Below are 22,623 nucleotides of genomic sequence, written 5' to 3' on the forward strand. Positions count from 1 at the left end.
GCAACTTCCAAAGACCAATCACAAGAAACAAAACAATCACGAAGTCCCCACCAACACGGCTGAAAGTAAAACAATTAGCTGAGAAGAAATATTTGTCACCTACAGACCATGGCAGACAGAGGATTTTATTTTAAAGCACCCTACAAATCACTAAGAAAAAAGCCCCAAAGAAATAGCAATCTGGAAAAGGACACAAAGAGGGAATGTGCAGAAGAAGAAGTGCCAGCAGCTGCCAAACCCACAGTCCACAAAATCCTGGATCAAACAGGCAGGAGACAGCATGACAAGGTGCCACTCTCTGCCCATCGGGTCTGCACAGATTTAAAAACAAAGACCCGGTATTGCCAAGGATGTGAGGAAAGACCACTGTGGGTGAGGGCGTCAATTGGACAATGCCTGTCAACTTCTAGAATAATCATGTGTGCTTCCCTTTGATCCAAGAATCCCGCTGGGGGGAATTATTCCTGTAGAAATGTTTGCTCAGGTGTGCGAAGATACCTGAGTAAGACTTTTCATCTCAGCATTGTGTGTGATGCTGATGCCACAGTGTGGTGCCAAGACACCTTCTGGAGAGGACCCCGAAGGCCTGGCCACAGGTGGGGGCCGTGGTGCCATGGTCCCTGCCCAGAGGATGCCTGGCTGGTGCGGGGCAAGAGGGAGGTGGTCCTAGGGGCAGCGTTGCCTTGATCTACCCACAGGAGCACACTGGACAGGGGTCCTGTGAGTGTGGGATCGGGGTCCCCCAGGCCCCATCTGCCCTCTCGTGCCCAGTGGCATCGAGCAGTTGTCTTAGCCACTCTGACCTCCACATCCTCCTCTGTGAAATGGGGTGTAACAGGACTACCTCTTGGGCTCCTGAGATCCTGGCATGCGTAGTGCTGTGTCAGGCGCAGTTCTAGGCCCTCTACCTTCACTGGGCCTAGGCAGCCTCCTAGCAAAGGCGGATGAGAAGACACAGAGAAGCTGAGCAATTGCCTGAGGTCACACAGCTGCCCAGTGGCCACAGAGGACACAGCTGGTGTCCTATCCATCAGTCACCCACCCCCACCACGCAGGACTCGCCTCTTCACGTGTAAGCCTGGGACGCCCGAGCAGGATCCTTGGGCTGCTTCTCCCAGCTGCAAGGACAGGCAGGCTCCACAGCTGGAGGCCTGGAGAGTCCCTGCCCCAGGAGAGGGTCTCAGCCAACAGTGGCTGTGGGGGTGGCAGACAACTACTCCAGCCCCTTGCTCCTCAGAAGGGCAACCTCTGGGGCCTGCTCCACGCTATCTCCCAGGGCTCCCCGCAGCACGGAGCCTGGCGCTTCACTTGTAACTGCCTTGATAACACATACTTTACTGGCTCCTTCCCTTCCCTGTCTGTTATGCCCTCCCCTGGGGCTTCGTGCATCTCCCAAACCAGGCACTTGCTCTGGAATCCTCGTCCTGGGGTCTGACTCTGAGCCCCACCCGAGATAGTGGCAAAGCCGGAGTTGGGCCAGAGAGTCGGGCTCCAGAACCTACCTTTAAAACGTTTTTTTTTTTTTTTTTCCCAGCTACTCGGGAGGCTGAGGCAGGAGAATGGCGTGAACCTGGGAGGCGGAGCTTGCAGTGAGCCAAGATCACGCCACTGCATTCCAGCCTGGGCAACAGAGCGAGACTCTGTCTCAAAAAAAAAAAATTTTTTTTTTTAAATAAAGAGACAACAGGGTCTTGCTTCGCTCTGTCATTCAGGCTGGGGTGCAAGGGGCAGGCAGCCTGGAACTCCTGGGCTCAAGCCATCATCCCGCCTCAGCCTCTCCAAGCGCTGGGATTGCAGGTGTGACCCACTGCAGAATCTGTTCAGTGGGGCGGCTGGACTGGTTTTGACCCACTGGACTGGTTTGCAAAACCCCCCACATGGCACAGTCTCTGGACATTTTCCTAGATTGTGACAAGGGGCCGCTGCCAGGGGAGAGTGAGGGACCCTTTACCCTCTGTACCCCTCTGTCCCTGGGTCAGAGCCCTGACATTTATTGCACCCACCTGCCCCAGGGACAAAGTCCTCTGCACAGGGCGGGCAGCCAGCCCCTCGACCAAGGCCTCAGGAAGGTAAAGAAGCCGGGTCCACCCGTGCTCAACATCTGACATCAGTCCAGGGCAGGCGGCCCAGGGCTCCTCTCCGCCCAAACTGGCTCCTCCCAGCGCCACCCAGAACAAGGGGGGGGGGGGGGGTGCAGAGGGGCCCAGCGCCTAGGTCAGTGGCGCCACCTGCTGGTGATCATCGGGAGGCGCCGGCGCCTGGTTCTCTGCAACATTCGGGCTCCAGAACCTACTTAAAATTTTTTTTTTTAAATAAAGAGACCACAGGGTTTCCCTTCGCTCTGTCATTCAGGCTGGGGTGCAGGGGGTAGGCAGCCTCGAACTCCTGGGCTCAAGCCATCCTCCTGTCTCAGCCTCCCCAAGTGCTGGGATTGCAGGCGTGACCCACTGCAGAATCTGCATTCTTAACCATACTCTACAAAAGCCCTTCGTTGAGAGGATGTGGTAGGATAGCCCTCCCTACAGTGCCCAGCACTGGGAGCACCTTCATACACGAAGCTGCTACTGCTGCTCCTGTCTCCCAAGACCTTCTGTGGTCCCAGGCAGCCTGGAGGGCATCCCTCCCTCGGTGAAGACCAAGAGTTCCAAAAGGACACAGACACAAGAGGCCTGGGTCTCTGAGGTCTTCCAAGGGCCATCCTTTCAGTCCCAACCCCTGCTTGTCTCAAAATATTTCTCAGGAGTGGTCCTTTAGTCTCTACCTGCACACTTCCAGGGACAGGGAACTCATCAGCTCTCAAAACCACTTGAGCCAACATCTGTCTCTCACTGGCTTGGCTCTGCCATCTGGAAGTCAGTGAAAATCCTGCTGGCTTGGGAGAGCAGGAGGCCCAGGTGCTGCAATGCTTGAGCTGTCACTGTCAGTCCCTTGGCCTTTCCTGGGTTGCTGCCCTCCAGGTGGGCTCAGGCACAGCAACTTCACTTCTTCCTCCTCCGTCTTTTTTGCAGAGAAAAGATTTGAACGTGGAATATTTTTAGGAAGAAGAGTTTCTGTTTGAAAAACCTGCCTTCCATGGCTGCACAGCAAGTCTGAGGAGTCTCTCACTGGCCCTGGGTTTCAAATTTACATTACAAGCAGAAGGCTCACATTGCTGTTGCCAGAGAGTGGGCTCATTCCATGATGGGGGTCACCCACGCTTGCAGCAGATGCTTAAGATCTGAGCACTGGAGATACAGGCCCTAGAAAGACAGAGAGACCTCCTGCATGGAGCTTACTGTCTGGGGGAACCGACCACCTCATCATCTCACGGGTAAACAGACTGTCACAGCACGACAATAGCCTGCAGGAGGGGTGCACAGAACCCTGGCAGCTCATCCTGGGGAAGGTGCTCTAGTCTGGGAAAAGTCTTCTCAGAGAAAGCGGTCTGTTTTTTTTTTTTTTCACTTTTTCATCATAGGAAGAGCGCACAGTTTAAGTGTTCAGCTTGATGAACTTTTACCCATGGGTGCACTCAGGCTCAGCCCCCAGACCAAGCTGGACAAGACCAAGTTCGCTCAGCCCCTAGAGGGCTCCTTTGTTCCCTCCCATCCAACACTCCCCGCCGAGAAGTAACCATTCTTCTCAACCCTTGTGCCACAGATTTATTCTGCTACTTTTTGAGCTTTCTAGTAATGGAGGTTTGTGGATGGTGCTCTTTTGAGTCCGGCTTCTTCACTCAACAATGACATCTGTGAGATCCTCTCATATTGTTGTATGTGGTTGTAGGTGATTCTTTTTCATTGCTGTATAGTATTTCATTGTATGAATACACTGTCATTTGTTGATGTTTTCTGTTTATGGATATTTGGGTTGTGCTAGACAGTGATAGTTTTTGGCTGAGTGGAGGTTACCTTGCTATGCGGAGGCAGAGAGGATAGGGAGGAACATTTGAGAAGGCAGGAACAACATACACAAAGACCTTTGGCAGGAGGGAGCCTGCCTGGGGCCCTGAAGGCTGGTGTGGCTGAGGGGCATCCATTCCTGTACCCTGCTTCTAGGCCGCTGTGTTCTGAGTGCCTGCTGCCTTGGCCTGATATGTGGCCCTCCACACTCATTCTCACCACCTCCTCCTGTGCCTTCCTGACCAGCAGGGACTGGGAAGCTGAAGGCTACATTTCCAGGTTCCCTTGCAATGGCTTCCAGGGTTAGGATCCACTAGTAACACGCCCAGGTGAGATCAAGGAGGCGGGGGTGGGGGACATCTTTTGGCAGCTCTGGGCTGTGTTCTGCCACCCAGCAGGGTCACAGGCACATGGAAGTGTCTAAAGCAATGTTCCAGTGTCTGGTCTTGAGCTGCCCAGTGGCCCTGATCCCAGGTCCCTGCACCCCATGAAGTCAGTGGTGCTTCAGTGGCATCCCTGATTCCTACCTCCTGGGCAGCTTGGTTCTGCTGGGCTCTGGGAGCCATGGGGCAGGGGCAACCCAAGACCTCTCCTCCAACTCACCCAGGGATTTGGTAAGTGCTGGATGCCTGCATCAAATCCTAGCTGCTCAAACACCTGGAGATATCACCCATACCCCTTGTGATGGCCACTGTAAAAAAATAATAACAACAAATGCTGGCAAGGATGTGGAGAAACTGCAATGCTTGCATATTGTTGGTGGGAATGTCAATTGGTGCAGCTGTTAAGGAAAACAGGATGGAGATTCTACACACACACACACACACACACACACACACACACACACACACACAATTACCACATGATCCAGGCATCCCACTTCCGGGAACATACTGAAAAGAATAGAGAACAGGTCTCAAAGAGATGTGTGCACACCCGTGTTGACAGCAGCCTTATTCCCAATAGCTGAAATGTGGAAGTGGTGTCCCTTCCATGGATGTCCCTCCACGGATGAATGGAGAAGCGCACTGTGGGACATCTGCACAGCAGAATGTTATTCAGCTTTCAAAAGGAAGGAAGTTTGGACACAGGCTACCACATGGATGGGCCTTGAGAAGATTATGCTAAGCTAAATAAGCCAGTCACACAAAGACAAATCATGTATGATTCCATGTAGGTGAGGCACTAGAGTAGTTAGATCTCTAGAGACAGAAAGTAGAATGGGGGTTGCCAGGGGCTGGGGAAGGGGGAAAGGAAGTCAGTGTTTCATGGGGACAGCTTCATTTCTATAAGATGAAAGGGTTCTGGAGATGGACGATGGGGATGGTTGAGCAACAATATGAATGTACTTAATGCCACCGAACTAGATACTTAACGATAGCTAAAATGGTAACTTTTTTTTTTTTTTTTTTTTTTTGAGACTGAGTCTCGCTCTGTTGTCCAGGATGGAGTGCAGTGGCGTGATCTCGGCTCACTGCAAGCTCCGTCTCCCGGGTCCATGCCATTCTCCTGCCTCAGCCTCCCAAGTAGCTGGGACTACAGGCACCCGCCACCACACCCAGCTAATTTTTTTTTGTATTTTTAGTAGAGACGGGGTTTCACCATGTTAGCCAGGATGGTCTCGATCTCCTGACCTCGTGATCCACCCGCCTCGGCCTCCCAAAGTGCTGGGATTACAGGTGTAAGCCATCGCACCCGGCCTAAAATGGTAACTTTTATATTCTACGCATTTTACCACATGTAAAACAAAACCCCAGACTGAAAACCAAAAACACCCAGAGAGGTTTCTCTGCAGAGCTTTTCCTGTGTGTTGTCGGGTCAGCTGATGCCCCATCCATGAAAGATAGGGACAGAGACAGGCCCATTTTACAACTGAGAAAACCAAGGCTCTGCCAGAGGAGGGAGGAACCCAGCAGGTGAGCAGTAGAGGGGGCTGGACTCTCGGTCTCCCTCCTCATCTGTGCTCTTTCCACCATTCCCATCCCCGTGCCATGCCACCCCGCCCCACCCTAAGGAATGGTCCTTCAAGAAGCCAGCGTTTCCCTCCTCCAGGAGGAGGACAAAGCCCGTCCACCCCAGCGGATCCTCAGAAGGGAAGGCTGCTCCTGCCCCTCTTGGGACAGACACTCCTTCTCATCTCAGCCTGCTTGGGGGCGGGGGATCAGGCCCAGCCTCTCAGAGTCAGAGGGGAGGATGGACTGGTTTCGAGCCACTGGACTGGTTTGAAAAACCCTACCCCGCACAGCCTCTGGAAATTTTCCCAGATTGTGACTAGGGGCCAGGCGAGAGTGAGGGACCCTTTACCCCTCTGTGACCCTCTGTCCCTGGGTCAGAGCCCTGAAATTCATTGCACCTGCTCCAGGGACAAAGTCCTCTGCACAGGGCAGGCAGCCAGCCCCTCGCCCAAGGCCTTGGGAAGGTAAAGAAGCTGGGTTCACCCATGCTTACCATCTGCCTTTGGTCCAGGGTTGGCGGCCCAGGGTTCCACTCCGCCCAAACTAGCTCCTCCCAGTCCAACCAGGAACCTGGGGTGCAGTGTGCCCAGCACCTATGTCAGGGGTGCCACCTGCTGGTGACCATAGGGAGGTGCCGGCGCCTGGTGCCCTGTTGCATGCCAGTCAGCCACTAAGGGGCAGTGAGGGGCATCACCCAGGAGGGCTGTCACGCAGGAGGGCTGTCACCCAGCAGGGCTTTCACCCAGGGCTGTCACCCAAGAGGGTTGTCACTAGGGCTGTCACCCAGGAGGGCCGTCACCCAGGAGGAGTGGCCGCCCACCCACAGGTGCTGAGGGGCCTTTAGATAAGGCCTCCTTCAAGCTGCCAGGGTCCTGTGGCAGCCATCACACAGTGTCACAAATGGAGTTTAACACAACAGAAGTTTATCCTGTCAGGGTTCTGGAGACCACAGTCCAGGATTGACGGGTCGGCAGGTTCTGCCCCTCCTGGCCCCTTCCCTGGCTTCTGCTGGTGGCTGGCAGCCCTCGGTGTTCCTGGGCTCTGGATGCAACCTCTGCCTCTGTCTTCACGTGGCCTTCCTTCCTGTGTCTTTGTCCAATGTCCCCTGCCTTATAAAGATACCAGTCACTGGGTTATGGCCCTCCCTAATCCAGCAAGACCTCATCTTTCCTTGATCACATCTGTCAAGACGCTATTTCCAAATCAAGTCATGTTCACAGGTGCTGGGTGGATATGACTTTTGGGGAGGTCGCTACTGAACTCAGCACAGAGGCTCAGCTCAAACACGGACCCCTCCACACAGCCCTGCCCCACCCCCTGCAGTGTCCCCTGTCCTCTGAGCCCAGCAGGGTGCTGTGGGCTGCTCGACGGGCCTGTGCCACACTGCACCCGGCTTGCTGGTTGTGAAGCATTTTCTCTCTACATCTACCTCACAACATGCAGCTGAGCGGCAACTCCTCGGGGATGCTGAGCCAGGTTAGGGACCCTTTTTTTTTTAAATCTGTTTTCAAGGCACTGTCATTGATGTGTAGGCCTAGAATACTCAGAGTGGAGTCGGGTTTTACAGGTTGAAGCCTGGAAAGAACTGTTGGGTTTCTGCGTGTAGCATCTGTTCCATGACATGATGTACATGAAGGAAGAATGGAAGAGGCTGTGATCCCAGCTGCTTAGAGAAAGGGCTGAGGTTGCAACAGTCAAAAATGGCAGCCCAGTGAATCCCGTTGTCCATGGTGTTGAATTCTTGGAGACAGGTGCCTCCCTGCCAACCAGCAATGTGAGAAATGATGTTCAAGACTGTTTTGATTCGGCCGGGTGCAGTGGCTCACACCTGTAATCCCAGCACTTTGGGAGGCCGAGGCGAGCAGATCACCTGAGGTTAGGAGTTCGAGGCCAGCCTGACCAACATGGAGAAACCCTGTCTCTACTAAAAACACAAAAATTAGCCGGGCATGGTGGCGCATGCCTGTAATCCCAGCTACTCGGGAGGCTGAGGTGGGAGAATCACTTGAATCTGGGAGGTGGAGGTTGCAGTGAGCCCAGATCGTGCCATCGCACTCCAGCCTGGGCAACAAGAGCAAAACTCTGTCTCAAAACAACAACAACAACAATAGCAAAAAGATTGTTTTGATTCAAGTGCTTATGAAAAACAGGGATGGGTGGGACAGGGGGTGGATTTCTGCCCAAAACACTTCCTATGTGGGACCAGCAGGGCAAATGGCTGTGGACCAGCATGCAGCCAGCCAAAGGGAAACTGGTGTGTGGAGATGTGCTCCTGAGAGTCAAGTGCTTAAAATGCGAGTCAAATGTGGGAAATGCCAAGAAACGTTATATCAGGACATCACTCCAAATTTGGAAATAGAGGAAAGGCGGGCAGTGGGGAGATGACCTATTGTTGAGCCACACTACCCCAGCCAGGAGAGGAGGCCTTGGGGAACCCCTCTTCTTTTTGTCACAAAAAAAGCGTATGTTCATAGTAGGAGACAATTATGGTGATATTGAACAACCATCATTAAAATGATATCACCTGTATCTATTGATGACATTTCATAGCCTTCATGAAAGCCATTCTAAGTGGCTGCAAAACATTCACTCTACTAGGCTGACTGTGACATTTTTTGTGTCCCCTATTTTTGGGTGTTCAGGGACTTTCTAGCTTTGGCAATTAAAGGTGATACTCAACTGCAGGTGTCAAATTTTGCCCACATTTTGGATTATTTCTTCTGGATGAATCCCTGGAAGTGGAATTCCTGAGTCAAAGGGAGGGAGGACTTTTAAGTCCCTTGATTAGCGATTTCAAACTGGTGGGCCAGAGCCAATTTGTCTGTTAGCTGAGTTTCATTTGGCCTATGCAGTTTTTTTTTTGTTTTATGTACATACAGTTTTTTTGTTTTGTTTTGTTTTTTAGATATGAGGTCTCACTCTGTTGCCCAGGCAGGAGTGCAGTGACGTGATCATAGCTCGCTGCAGCCTCAAACTCTTGGGCTTAAGCAATCCTCCTGCCTCAGCCTTCATAGTAGCTGGGACTACAGGCATATGCCACCATGCCTGGCTAATTTTTTTTTTATTTTTGCAGAGACAGGGTCTTGTAATATTGCCCACACTGATCTCATACTCCTGGCCTCAAGCAGTCCACCTGCCTCAGCCTCTCAAAGCACTAAGATTACAGGCATGAGCCACCCAGACTGTGAACACATTTTTAAAAGTAAGATTTCCCATCGGAATGCAGATTTACAGCTTATCTTGGAAAATCAAAGCTGCCCAATCAATCAATGTAATCCACTGCATTACAAGAATGGAGAAAGCCAGATGATCATCCTAATTGATGCAGAAAAAGCATTTAACAAAAGCCAGCATCTTTTCATGATTAAAAACCTTCAACAAACTTGAAACAGAGGAAACTTCTTCAACATGAAAAAGCACATTTGTGAAAAACCCTCAATGATGAAAGGCTGAAAGCATTTACCCCAACAGAGGAACAGGACGGGATGCCCAATTTTCACCACTTCTGTTCAGCATAGTACTGGGATTCTAGCCAGATAAATTAGGCAAGAAAAAGAAATAAAAGGCATCATATCAGAAGAGAAGAAATAAAACTATTCACAGATGACATGATCTTACATAGAAAAAAATCCACTGAAAAACTATTAGCCCTAACAAAGGAATTGAGCAATGTTGTCGAGTGCAAGACCAACACACAAAAATTAGTTGTATTTCTATACACTGGCAATGAGCAATCCAAAAAGAAAGTTAAGAAAACAATTCCACTTACAATAGCATCCTTAAGAATAAAATTCATAAGAATAAATTTAACTAAGGAGATGAAAGACTTGTACACTGAAACTTACAATACATTGCTGAAAGAAATTAAAGAAGACCTAAATACATGGAAACTCAGCTCATGTTTATGGACTGGAAGACTTAATATTGTTAAGATGCAATACCACCCAAGGCAAAATACAGTCTCGATGCGATCTCTATCAAAATTCCAATGGCCTTTATTGTAGAAATGGAAAAGTTGATTCCCAAATTGCTATGGAATTGCAAGGGACCGCAAACAGCCAAGACAATCTTGAAAAGAAAAAAAGGATAAATTGATGAACTCACACTTCCTGATTTCCAAAACTTACTACAAAGCTACAGCAATCAAAAGGTTGTGATACTGGCGTAAGGACAGACTTACAGAATGGAATATAGACATATAAACAATGGAATGAATTGAGACAATGCAGACATATAGAAAATGAAATAGATTAAGAGTCCAGAATTAAGCCCTCAGATATATGGTCTGTTGATTTTGGACAAGAATGCCAAGATTGCTCAGTGGGGAAAGGCCAATCTCTTCAAAGATGGTGCTGGAACTATTGGATATCCATAAAAAAGAATGAAGTTGGATCCTTACCTCACACCATATACAAAAATTAACTTAAGATTGATTAAAATTGTAAATATAAGAGCTGAAACTAATAAAACTCTTAGAAGGAAACATAATGGTAAATCTTCATGACCCTGAATTTGGCAGTGGTTTTCTAGCTATGACAACAAAAGTGCAGGCAACAAAAGAAAAAATAACATGGACGTCACTAAAATTAAAAACGTATATACAGCAAAGAACACTATCAAGAGAGTGAAAAGGCAACCCACAGAATAGGAGAAAATATTTGCAAAGCATATAGCTGATAAACATCTAGTATCCAGGATAGAGGAAGAACTCTCACAACTCAACAACAAAATACCCAAATAACCCAACTTAAAAATTGGCAAAGGACTTAAATAGACATTTCTCCAGAGAAAATATTCAAGTGGCCAATAAGCACAGAAAAAGTTGTACAACATCATTAATTATTAGGGACATGAAATCAAAACCACAATGAGGTACCTTTTCATACTCACCAGGATGGCTATAATTTTGGGGCTGGGGGAATAACAGGTATTGGTGAAAATGTGGAAAAATTGAAAGCTTTGTACACTCCTGGTGGGTATGTAAGATGGTGCAGTTGCTGTGGAAAACAATGTGGTGGTTCCCCAAATAGTTTAACATAGAATTACCCTGCATTTCCACTCCTAGCTGTGTATCCCAAAGGAATTGATAACAAACACTTGTACACAAATGTTCTTAGCAGTACATTGTAATTGCTGTAATGGCCAAAAGATGGAAACACCCCAAATGTGCACAGTTGATGAATGGATACACAAAATGTGTTCTATCCATAATGGAATATTATTCAGACATAAAAAGTAAGGAAATACTGATACGTGCTATGATGTGGATAAATCTATAAAAATATTATGCTAAGTGAAAGAAACTAGACATAAAAGATTCCATATGGTATGATTCCATTTACATGGAATGGCCAGAATAGGTAAATCCAGAAAGACAGAAAGGAGATGAATGGCTTTCAGGGAAGGAGGGGAGGAGGAAATGGGGGGTGACTGCTTAATGTGTACGGGTGTCCTTTTAATGTGATGAACATGTTCTGGAACAGGATACTGCTGACGGTAGCACAACATTGTGAGGGTATTAAGCACCACTGAAGGGTACACTTTAAAATAGTTAAAATGATGAATTTTATGTTATGTGAGTTTTACCTCAAATTTTTTTTCTTTCTTTTTTTTTTTTCAGACGGAGTCTTGCTCTCTCTTGCCCAGGCTGGAGTGCAGTGGTGAGATCTTGGCTCATTGCAACCTCTGCCTCCCAGGTTCAAGCAATTCTCCTGTCTCAGCCTCCCAAGTGGCTGGGACTACAGGCCCACACCACCATGCCCAGCTAATTTTTGTATTTTTAGTAAATAGGGTTTCACCATATTAGTCAGGCTGGTCTCGAACTGCTGATCTCAGGTGACCCACCCAGCTCGGCCTCCCAAAGTGTAGAGATTACAAGCATGAGATACTGCACCTGACCAATTTTTTTCTTTAAAATCGGGCCAGGTGCAGTGGCTTAGGCCTGTAATCTCAGCACTGTGGGAGGCTGAGGTAGGAGGACTACTTGAGGCCAGGGGTTTGAGGCCAGCCTGTGCAACAAGCAAGTCCTTATCTCTACAAAAGTTAAAAATGTAGCTGGGTATTGAGGTGCACATCTGTTGCTACTCGAGAGGCTGAGGCTGGAAGATCACTTGTACTCAGGACATCAAGGCCACAGTGAGATGAGATTGCACTATTGCAGTCCAGTCTAGGCAACAGAGCAGGACCCTATATCAAAAAAAAAAAAAAAAAAAAATCAGAGCTGCCCTTGCCCTTGTGCTAATGGGCTCTCTCTCTATTACATCACCTACCTGGCTCTTAGGGGCACCTGAGTTTGAGACCCCTGCTCTAGATTAATGTTACCAAATCCCCTTCCAGAGAGTGTGTAGTCAGTTACACCACCACTCAGGATCCAGGAGAGAAACATTTTCACCAAACCCTGCTCAACACATTGACTCCCTCATTTCAGTGAGGAGGAGAGTGAGGTTCAGAGACGTTAAGTGACTTGCTCCAGGTCACACAGTCAGTCAGGACAGTGTCGGGACTGGAGCCCAGCTCGTCTGATCCTGAGTCCAGTGACCTGTCCTCCTGCCACACGGGTTTCCTACAGCCAGGGAAGCCAAAGCATAGGGCTGGGAGCCCCATTCGAGGGCTCTGACTCTCAGAAACCCATCATGTCCCCTCCAAGGCCCTTGGCTGGCACTAATCCCAGCCAGGTAAGAGAAGAGGAGGTTTTCAGGCCCCTAAGCCTGGGAGCGGCTGCTGGGTGCCAGCTTCCTCCAGCATCGGTGGAGGGACAGCCGCCAGGGGGCGTCTGCTTAGGAAAATCACAGCCGGTTGCCGGGCAGCATGGGCACGAGGGGTGCATGGAGCCTGTGGGCTGTGTCCGGGTGTGGGCGTGTGCGCAGGGGGTGTATGAGTGTGTATGGGTTGTGCCTGTGGGGTGTGTGAATGTCTGTGTGGGGTGCCTGTGGGATGTGTGAGTGTGTGGGGGGTGCCTGTGGGGTGTGTGAGTGTGTGTGGGGTGCCTGTGGGGTGTGTGAGCATGTGTGGGGTGTCTGTGGGGTGTGTGAATATGTGTGGGGTATGCCTGTGGGGTGTGTGAGTGTGTGGGGTGTCTGTGGGGTGTGTGAATATGTGTGGGGTATGCCTGTGGGGTGTGTGAGTGTGTGGGGTGCCTATGGGGTCTGTGGGGTGTGTGAGTGTTTGGGGGGTGTGCCTGTGGGGTGTGTGTGTGTGGGGTGCCTGTGGGGTGTGTATGTGTGGGGTATGCCTGTGGGGTGTGTGAGTGTGTGGGGTGCCTATTGGGTGTGTGGGGTGCCAGTGGGGTGTGTGCGGTGTGTGAGTGTTTGGGGGGTGTGCCTGTCGGGTGTGTGAGTATGTGTGGGGTATGCCTGTGGGGGGTGTGAGTGTGTGGGGTGCCTGTGGGGTGTGTGTGTGTGTGGGGTGTGCCTTTGGGGTGCGTATGTGTGGGGTGTGCCTTTGGGGTGTGTGTGTTTGGGGGCTGTGCCTGTGGGGTGTGTGAGTGTGTGTGGTGTGCCTGTGGGGTGTGTGAGTATGTGTGGGGTGCCTGTGGGGTGTGTGTTTGGGGGGTGTGCCTGTGGGGTGTGTGAGTGTGTGCAGGGTGTGCCTGTGGGGTGTGCCGGGTGTGCATGTAGGGTGTGTGAGTGTGAGTGTGTGAGTGTGTGAGCATCAGAGTGTGTGAGTGTGTGTGCATGTGTGAATGTATGTGGGTAAGAGTGTGTGTGTGTGAGAGAGTGTGCATATACCTGAGCTTTTTTGGCTAGAATGGGAGGCTTTCTGATGAGGTGATATTTGAGATATCTGACTGAAGCAGTGAGGGGCAGGGGGATGACCGGGGGCGTTGGGGAAGAGCATTCTGAGCAGAGGGAACAGCAGCTGCAAAGGCCGCAAGCAGGCCCTGCCTGATGTGTTTGGGGAACCTAGGCTGGGGTGGAGAGAGCCGGGGGGAGGACAGAGAGGCAGTAGAGGCAGGGCAGGCAGGGCTTCCAGGCCAACAAAGGCTGGTGAGCTTTATTCTGAGCAATCCCTGTGCATTTCAACAGAGTTAACCCATAAACACCTCCCAGAGACTCCTGGAGCTTAGAGGAAGGACAGATGGCTTCAGGCTTGGGGCAGAGTGGAGGAGAGGAGCCAACACAGGATGGAGCGTGATTGGGCTGGGAGGCAGGAGATGACATTGAGAAAGTGCCTGTGAGCAGGGAGGTTCCTTGAAGACCTTTCTGCCACTGGGCACCTGCCCCTGGGTACCTGTCCCTGGATACCCTTCCCTGACACGTTGACCATGTTGACCAAAGTGAGGTTGGGCTTCACCCTCTTGGCAGCTCCATCACCATGGCCAGTTTCGGCTCGGTGCCTGTGATGGAACTCTCTGGGATGGTTGGAGACGGTCTGCATCCGTGCTGTCCAGAAGGCAGCCACAAGGCACAAGTGCACTGCTGAGCACCTGAAATGTACCTGGTGGGGCTGAGAAGCAAGATTTTAAATTTAAATCTCCACAAGACACTAGCAGCCACTTGTAGTGTGCGAGCTGCATGAACGGATTCTGCCGCATGGCTCCTCCTCGGCTTTAGCCAGGTAGCACTCAGGTAGGCGCTACCCATCAGGGCCTTGCCTCACTGACTTCTGCCATGCCCAAAACTAGCTGTTTGGTCTGGGCCATACAGAGGACCTGCGGGTGACTCACCACACCTCTCATCCTGAGTGAGTGGTCAGCAGATCTTTCCTTTCCACTGAGAACATGAGTTTCAGCGTGCACAGGAGTCTTGTTCTTGGCTGCCCAGTTAGTCACGTGGCTGCCCTAAACATCTGCTCCTCTTGTGCCAGGAAAGGAAGGAGCAGCTCAAAACCAAGCCCCATGCCACAGCAGATGGGCCCACCTGAGATTAGCACCTCCCTTTCCACCAGGAGCCAAGAACACCCAGGTTGCTCATTTGAACCCATATGGTGAAGTTTCTCTCTCTCTCTTTCTCTCTCGCTCTCGCTCTTGCTCTCTCTCTCTCTGTAATTTATTCTGTAATTTCGGTTTTCAAAAACAAAACCCCTCCGTAGTGCAAAGTTCTCAGACTGGGTGCTGTCTCCAGTGAGTTCCTTGTAAAACAAATACATGTTGCTTGTGGTTGTACAAGTTGCACAGCTACTCCAGGAGGAAGTAGACAGCTGTGAAGGAGCTGGGGCGACACCTGCTTTGTTGTGGGGCTGTCCCATGTATCCTAGGATGGTTGGGAACATCCCTGGCCTCTACCCCCAGATGCCAGTAGCAATCCCTCCCACCCCCATCATTGAGACACCCCAGATGTCCCCAGCATGGCCACGTGTCTCCTGACAGTGAAGGCAGAAGCACTTTGGTTGAGAACCGCTGGTGTAGAGACGGCCTGATGAGAAGAGGGATGAGAGGCTGAGGCGCCTGCAGTCTCCCCTCTGTGTGTCTCCAATCCACTTTTGTGTTTTACATATGTAGGGAGGTGTTATGAACAACGTCTAGTGCTATGTTGGGGTCCGTGTTTAAAATGTACTTACATGCAGCTGTGCTCTGCCCCGCCTGTCTGCACTCGTCGCTGTGTGGCTTGTGTCTTTGACCTGCTCTGTGATGCTCCATTACAAGAGCACATTGCGTCATATTCATCTCTTTCCCTGTTACTATATCAGGCAGGACCTGGGCAGGAAACAGTGGTGCGGTCAACATGAAAAAGAGCTGAATGGATGGGCTTTAGCAAGGTGTAGGCAGGGCTGACAAAAGCAGTGCCGCGTTGTCTTCCCGGGGTTCGTGGTTTCAGATGCTACTGCAGGGACTATCTCTGCTCATGGCTCCTAGTGTCCATGTGCAGAGGCATCTCCAAAGGCCCTTGCAAGGGGACTCACTGGGGCCAGGTTATCCACAAACACTGTGATACTCAAAATCTAGTTTTACCCTAAGGAGGTAGGGGATGACTCTTTGGATCTAGAAGTGAATGCACCTCCTAAGGGAATTTACCCTGAGTCACCTCCTCCTGGCAACTCACCCAAGGACTCCCCATGGGGCTTCCTCACACAGAGATGTCCCCTACCATAGGAAAAAGACTCCTGGGTCCGGCCTCAGCTCCCTCTCGTTGGTTGTGCCCGTGTTTCTCACTCATTTGGCCAACCCACAGAAGTGGGTGGAGCCGGGTTTGTGCTGGGCTCTGGGGAGCATCTGACGAGTTACTACAGAAGCAGCACTTTCTGCAGGAAGAACAGAAGTGTCTGCCTGTCTCTCACTTCCTTTTTGGGGCCTGGGAGGGTTGGCCTGTGAGTGGCCAGCTGCTATTTATGGGGCTCAACTGCTCTGTGTGAAACCCCAGTCTCTCTCGAGAGGGAAGAGTAGTGGGAAAGGGTGGTGCCAGGTGACACTGCCCCTGGTCTGGGGTACAATCAGCCCAGGTGCAGCGGTCACAACGTCAGAGTAGGAGGTGTAGCTCAGGGGTAGAGCATTTGAGTGCACAACGTCAGAGTGAAACCCATCCAGGTCAGGATGGGCGTGATGGGTTTCCTAACAAATCGACTGTGTTCCTTGTATTTATAGATGCTCAGTGTATAGAGTGGGCTTTTAGTTGGGTGACCACATTCCAACCCCCCTGATTTGGACAGAAGGGGAAACTGAGGCCCACAGAGGCTAAGTGCCTAGTCTGAGGTCACACACTGAGCTTGGGACATCAAGAGGACTAGAGTCCATAGTCTGGACTCTCATTCTAGTGCTCTGCCTTTTCATGGGGGTGGCAGTGTCACCCATTTGGAGCAAAAATAAGCTGAGTTTCAAGGGCCACTGAACATCTTCCCCAGCCCCAGCCCCAGCCATTCCCAGGGTCCTTGGAGAAGGACAACTGTCTCCTGTATTGTCTTGAACCCCTGGTGGATGGGCGGGGCAGGGGGTAGGAAGGGGCAGAGAAGGAGCTGTCCAGATGTGACACATCTGGGGTCTCCACATCTGCCCCAGGGGTGATGAACAGAGCTGCCCTCTCCCGCCCGTTCATGGTGGCCTTCGGTCATCTTTAGTTTTGTACTGCCTGGGTTGTTTTTGGGTATTCCTTGTAACCTGTTTTCACTGGAATGAAATGGCCTGTGCATTCCTCCCTTCATCCTCCTCCCTCTCCCCCTCCCTCCCTTCCTCCTCCCCCATACACGTACTGAGCCCATACTGTGTGCCCCTTGCCTTCGAGATGAATGGCCAGGGCTGTCCTAACTGAGGAGGCAAGATTTGAGCAAGCTTCCTAGGAGGCGAGCAGTCACCCAAGCACACATCTGGGCAGACAGCATTCCAGGCAGCGGAACAGAACAGAGAGGAAGTTGTCAGTATTGGCCTGGTGTGGGCAGGGGAGAGCAGCAGAGGGCTCAGGCAGAGAAGGCCCAGGTTCAAGGCCCAGGGCCATTGTAAGGATCCAGTGCTCAGTCAGAGCAGCTGGGGAGTGGCAGAGGGTCCTGGGCAGTGGAGGGCTCAGCTGTGGCTCAGGTGCCAACAGGGTACATGGCACCTGGGGGCGGGGGGCCTCTGAGGAGGGGCCGGTGGAGGGTGGCTTGAAGCAGGCCTGAAGGTGGTAAGAAGTGCTCAGATGACTTTGGGCATATTTTGAACTTAAAGCCAACAGTGTTTGCTAATGGATTGGTGGAAGGGAAGGAGACAGGGAGAGAAAGAGAAGTCAAGGATGACTCCAGGGACTTAGGGCCTATCTTAGTTTTAGACCCAATCCCACAATTCTGGTGGGCATTGCCCTAATGGGGGCTATCCTTCTGTGGCATTCTTTGAATTCAAGGGGAGGCAGCCATACCCCCAAAACTCTTGCACTCTGTGTGCCTGCAGAATTAGCACCACATGCACGCTGCCAAGGCTCACAGCTTGCACCCTCTGGAGCAGCAGCCCAAGCCACACCTGGGCCCATGTGAGCCACAGCTGGCCAAGGAGCACTGTGCCAAAACACAGGGAGTAGAGACCCAAGGCAGCCAGCCCCTGGCCCATCCCCACAAATCATTCTGCCCGCAAGCTCCAAGGGCCCTGGGCTTATGATGAGATGAGTCATCCAGATCTCTCAAATCTCTTCAGAGTCTTTCTCTCATTGTCTTGATGACTAGCACCTGGCTTCTTTCTAGCCATATTCATCTCTTTATCACATGGGCTCTTGGCCATACCCTTGGTATTTTCTCCTTAACACACCTTTTTATTCTTTATGTGGCCAGGCTGAGAATTTTCCAAATCTTTGTGTTCTGCTTCGCTTGTGGTTATACATTCCATCTTTAAATCATTTGTCCTCTCGCATTTTACTATGAGCAGCTAAGAGAGGATGTGCAGCATCCTGCACACTTTGCTGCTTAGGGGTTTTTTCTGCCACATATCTAGTTCATTACTTTTTCAATTTTTTTTTTGTCTTTTTTGAGACAGGGTCTCACTCTGTCACCCAGGCTGGAGTGCAGTGGCATGATCATAGCTCACTATAGCCTCGAACCCTTGGGTTCAAGTGATCCTCCTGCCTCAGCCTCCTGAGTAGCTGGGTCTACAGACATATGCCACCATGCCTGCTAATTTTTTAAAAATTTCATAGAGACAGGGTCTTCTTATGTTGCCCAGGTTGGCCTTGAACTCCTAGCCTCAAATTATCCTCCTGTCTTGGCCTCCCAAAGTGCTAGGATTACAGGCATGAGCCACTGTGCCTAGTCATAGTTCATCACTCTTAAGTTCTGCCTTCCATGAAGTCCTGGCACATGGACATAATTCAGCCAAGTTCTTTTCCACTCTGGAACAAGTATCACTTTCCCTCCTGTTTTTAATACCCTGTTCCTCATTTCCATCTGAGACCTCATCAGAATGGCCTGTACTGGCCATATTTCTACCAGCATTCTCTTCATGAACACTCAAGTAATCTCTAAGGAGATTCTGGCTTTCCCTACAGCTGTCCTCTTCTAAGCCCTCACTAGGATCACCCTCAATGGGCTGTTCATGGCAATACAGGCTTTTCCTGGCATGTACTTCCATCCTGTCCCAGCCTCTGCCCATTACTCGTTCCAAAGCTGCTTTCACATTTTTAGGCATTTGTTACAGCAGCCACATTCTGGGTACCAATATTTGCCTTGGTCCATTTTGTGCTGCTGTAACAGAATTCCCGAGATTGGGTAATTTACATAGAACAGGAATTTATTTCTTACTGTTCTAAAGGCTGGAAGTCCCAGATCAAGGTGCCAACATTTGGTGTGGACCGTCTTGCTGGATCCTCACATGACAGAAGGTGGAAAGACAAAAAGGGATGAACTCAGTCCTCACATGGTGGAAGAGCAGGAGAATGGAGAGCCCATTCCCACAAGCCTCTTTATAGCAGCATTAATCCATTCCTGAGGGTGGAGCCCTCATGACCTGACACCTCCCCAAAGACCTCACTTCCTAACACTGTTGCATTGGGGATTAGGTTTCCAACTCATGAATTTTGGGGAACACATGAATTTTGGGGGACACATTCAGACCACAGCAGGGCCTGGGCCACCAGAAGAATGGATGCCAGCCTCAGAGACCAGGATGGCTGAGACACAGCAGGTCGTGGAGCTGAAGTAGACGCTCACTTTGGTGAAGCTGTGCTAAGACTGAGATGCCCGCTAGGAATCCTAGAGGAGACACAGAGGAGGCCAATGGATCCTCAGTTCTGAAGCCCAGAAGGAGGCCCAGACTGCAGATAGGGATTTGGGTGCTGTCACTGAACACAGGCCAAGTGTATTAGGGTTCTCCTGAGAAACAGAACCAGTTGTGTGTGTGTGTGTGCATGTGTGTGTGATAGAGAGAGAGAGAGAGAGATTGATTTTAAGGAATGGCTCAGGTGACTGTTGGGCTAGAGGATCTGAAATCTGCAGGACAGACCATCAGGCTGGCCACCCAGGAAAGAGCTGATATTGCAGCTCAAGCCTGAAAGTGTTCTGAAGACAGAATTCCCTCTTCCCCGGGGGAACCATAGGCCTTTTCTTGTAAAACCTTTTAATGGCTGGATGAGGTCCACCCACATTTTGGGGCAATCTGCTTTTCTTTTCTTTTCTTTTGAGATGGAGTTTCGCTCTTGTTGGCTAAGCTGGAGTGCAATGGTGTGATCTCGGCTCACCACAACCTCCGCCTCCCAGGTTCAAGCAATTCTCCTGCCTCAGCCTCCTGAGTAGCTGGGATTACAGGCATGTGCTACCACGCCTGGCTAATTTTGTGATTTTAGTAGAGATGGGTTTCTCCATGTTGGTCAGGCTGGTCTCGAACTCCCGACCTCAGGTGATCCACCCATCTAGGCCTCCCAAATTGCTGGGATTACAGGCATGAGCCACCGCACCCGCCCCAATCTGCTTTTCTTAAAGTTGACTGATTTAAATGTTAAACTCATCTAAAAAATACCTTCACTGGGATATCTAAACTGGTATTTAACCAAATACCAGTACTGTGGCCTAGTTGAGTTGACATATAAAATTAATAATCATATCAGGAGAGGCAGAGGGCAGAAACATGGCACCAGGGAAGTAGGGAGCCCAAAGGTCAGAGATCCAGGTATAATCCCTGAGAAGAAGCAAAAGTAAACAGGAAGATGGCATAAATTATCTCTACCATTTTTCCTATTTAATGTCTATCCTTACAAGAATACAAGACCTGACCACAATTCAGGGGGAAAAACACAAACAAACAACAAAAACAGGTCCAAGAGGATCCAGATAGTGGGGTTATCAGACACAGACTTTGAAACAGCTGTGATTATGTGTGGAATACTTGTAAGTAAATGAAAGACATGGAGCCATGGGTTTGAGAAGGACTGTGAACACTTAGCAGCATACATAGAAAGAAAATCACCCCTAGGCACAATGTAACATTACAGGAAATGAAAGACAAAGGGAAAAATCTTACAACTAGACGGAGAAAAAAAAAATAAAGGCAATGAGAAGCCATTAGAGAGTTTTCAGTGAGGGCTGACATGGCATCTGACTTAGGTTTTAAAAAGATCACCCGCCACTGCTGGAGGAGAATGGGTGGCAGTAGCAGGCCAGCTAGTGGCTCAGCAGAGAGCTGATGGTGGGTACAGTGATGGTGATAGCAGGGGGAATGGAAGAGAAATAGCCACATTGAGAATGTCCTGTGTTTTGGAAGATAGAACAGATAAATTGGTGATGGGTAAGATGTGGGGGTGAGGCAAGGAAAGAATCAAGGGCCACCCCCAGATTTCTGGTTTGAGCAATTTAGTACAGTAAGGGGTGGTGTCATTTAGTGAAACGGGAAAGACTGGGGAAGGAAGCGGTTTGGGATGTCTTACATTTAGTAGGTAATTTATTCTCTCTGAGCTACATTTTCCTCATCTCTGGGTGGGGCCATACTTGTACTCACCTCATAGCTTTATTAGGATGATTAAATGTTAGCTCCTGTTATTATACACATTTAAGTCAATGGTTCTGGCAGGCAGCTGGAAGCAGGATCTTACCATTCCCACCCCTGGGCTCCTGTATCCTTGGCGAGTTTGAATCCAGAGCTGAAGCAACCAGGCCAGCCCAGCCATTAGGGATCCCAGAGCTGGTTTAGTTCCTGTACCAGAGACAACTCCTCATTTATCTGCAAAAAGGGAAAAATAGATAAGCCTTCAATAGTAATGGGAGATTAAGCTCAAATCCTGCAACATAGAAGGTCTTAAGTGGGGCCAGGTGCAGTGGCTCAGTAATCCCAGCACTTTGGGATGCCAAGCCCGTGGATCACTTGAGGTCAAGAGTTTGAGACCAGCCTGGCCAACAGGGTGAAACCCCATCTCTACTAAAAATACAAAAAAAAAAAAATTGGTTGGACATGATGTCAGGTACCTGTAATCCCAGCTACTCAGGAAGCTGAGGCAGGAGAATCGCTGGAACCCAGGAGGAGAGGTTGCAGTTCACGCCACTGCACTCCAGAACGGGTGACAGAAGGAGACTCCATCTCAAAAAGGAAAAAAAAAAAGGAAAAAAAAAAAAAAGATCTTAAGTGGGTTTTTGTTTTTTACCCAAAACGTTTAAATTCTGCCTCTGCAACCTGCAACCTGAGAATTGCTAATCTGCCTTATTCCATCTGAACATATTGTTTTGGTTTGCTAAAACCAGGAGGTTCACCTTCATCCTCCTCCCTGAAGGATATTTTTCTGTGAGACAGGCTGCACCAGACATTGCTTTTTGTTATTGTCAAGCAGGACACTGACCTGATCCAATTTCATTCATTGCAGACATTTCTGGAGCGGCTTCTCTGTGCTAGGCACTGGGGGAGCCCGAGATGATATTTCAGTATTCGTTAGTTCAGCAACTGTTTCCACCTTGTTCTCCACCCCGACCACAGTGGCCTTCTTTTCTTCTCCACTAGTGTGCTAAGTCCACTCTCTCCTAAGTGCACCGGCTGCTGGGCAGCCCCTCACCTGGGCTGCTGCAAGCTGCCTTCTCCTCCGCAGAGAGGCTGCCTGACTCCCCCTACCCAGGTCCCCAGCCCCAGCTCTCCTGGTCCTGTCCCCTGACTGTCCCAGTTCAGACCAGTATCTGCTGCCCACTCCTTTGCCTACTTCTTTGTTATGTCCCCAGCAGCTCCACCTGTGAGCTCCACCAGTGCTTGAGCTTTGACTTAAGCCCTGCTGCATCCCTGCACCCCTGCATACTGTAGGTGCTTAATAAATGCTTGTGGACTGAGTGAGTGGACATTCTGTTTCTGGGCCTGTCTTCTGCTCTGAGAGGGTAGGGAGTCCCTGGGCAGAAAGAAGAACAACAGGGTCAGCGGGAAGTTGGGCTGCCATTCAGGGCTTGATGAAAATTGGTAACAGCTGTTCATTGCCCACTAGAAAGAGCCTGGGCTT

At 50.1% G+C, this 22,623-nt stretch overlaps 1 protein-coding gene across 1 annotated transcript; it reads right to left on the minus strand.

Annotated features, from left to right (window-relative positions):
* Nucleotides 1-13,933: 13,933 nt before the first annotated feature.
* Nucleotides 13,934-16,056, minus strand: LOC112129577 (uncharacterized). The gene is made up of 3 exons (XM_054535506.2): nt 15,862-16,056; nt 15,335-15,470; nt 13,934-14,281 (listed from the first exon to the last, which is right to left on the minus strand). The coding sequence occupies exons 1-3, from the start codon at nt 15,928-15,930 to the stop codon at nt 14,145-14,147; spliced, it is 342 nt and encodes a 113-aa protein (XP_054391481.2). The 5' UTR covers nt 15,931-16,056; the 3' UTR covers nt 13,934-14,144.
* Between the last annotated feature and the right edge of the window lie 6,567 nt (nt 16,057-22,623).

This window comes from Pongo abelii, chromosome 19 (genome assembly GCF_028885655.2).
Source record: "Pongo abelii isolate AG06213 chromosome 19, NHGRI_mPonAbe1-v2.0_pri, whole genome shotgun sequence".
NCBI classification, from domain to species: domain Eukaryota; kingdom Metazoa; phylum Chordata; class Mammalia; order Primates; family Hominidae; genus Pongo; species Pongo abelii.

Coding starts and splice junctions, on each gene's coding strand:
- LOC112129577 (XM_054535506.2), bottom strand. CDS start 15,930: ATGAGTGAGAAACACGGGCACAACCAACGAGAGGGAGCTGAGGCCGGA. Junction 15,471..15,861: donor CCAGGAGTCTTTTTCCTATG/GTAGGGGACATC, acceptor TTTCCTGCCCAG/GTCCTGCCTGATATAGTAAC. Junction 14,282..15,334: donor GGGGCAGAGCACAGCTGCAT/GTAAGTACATTT, acceptor CTTGCTTCTCAG/CCCCACCAGGTACATTTCAG.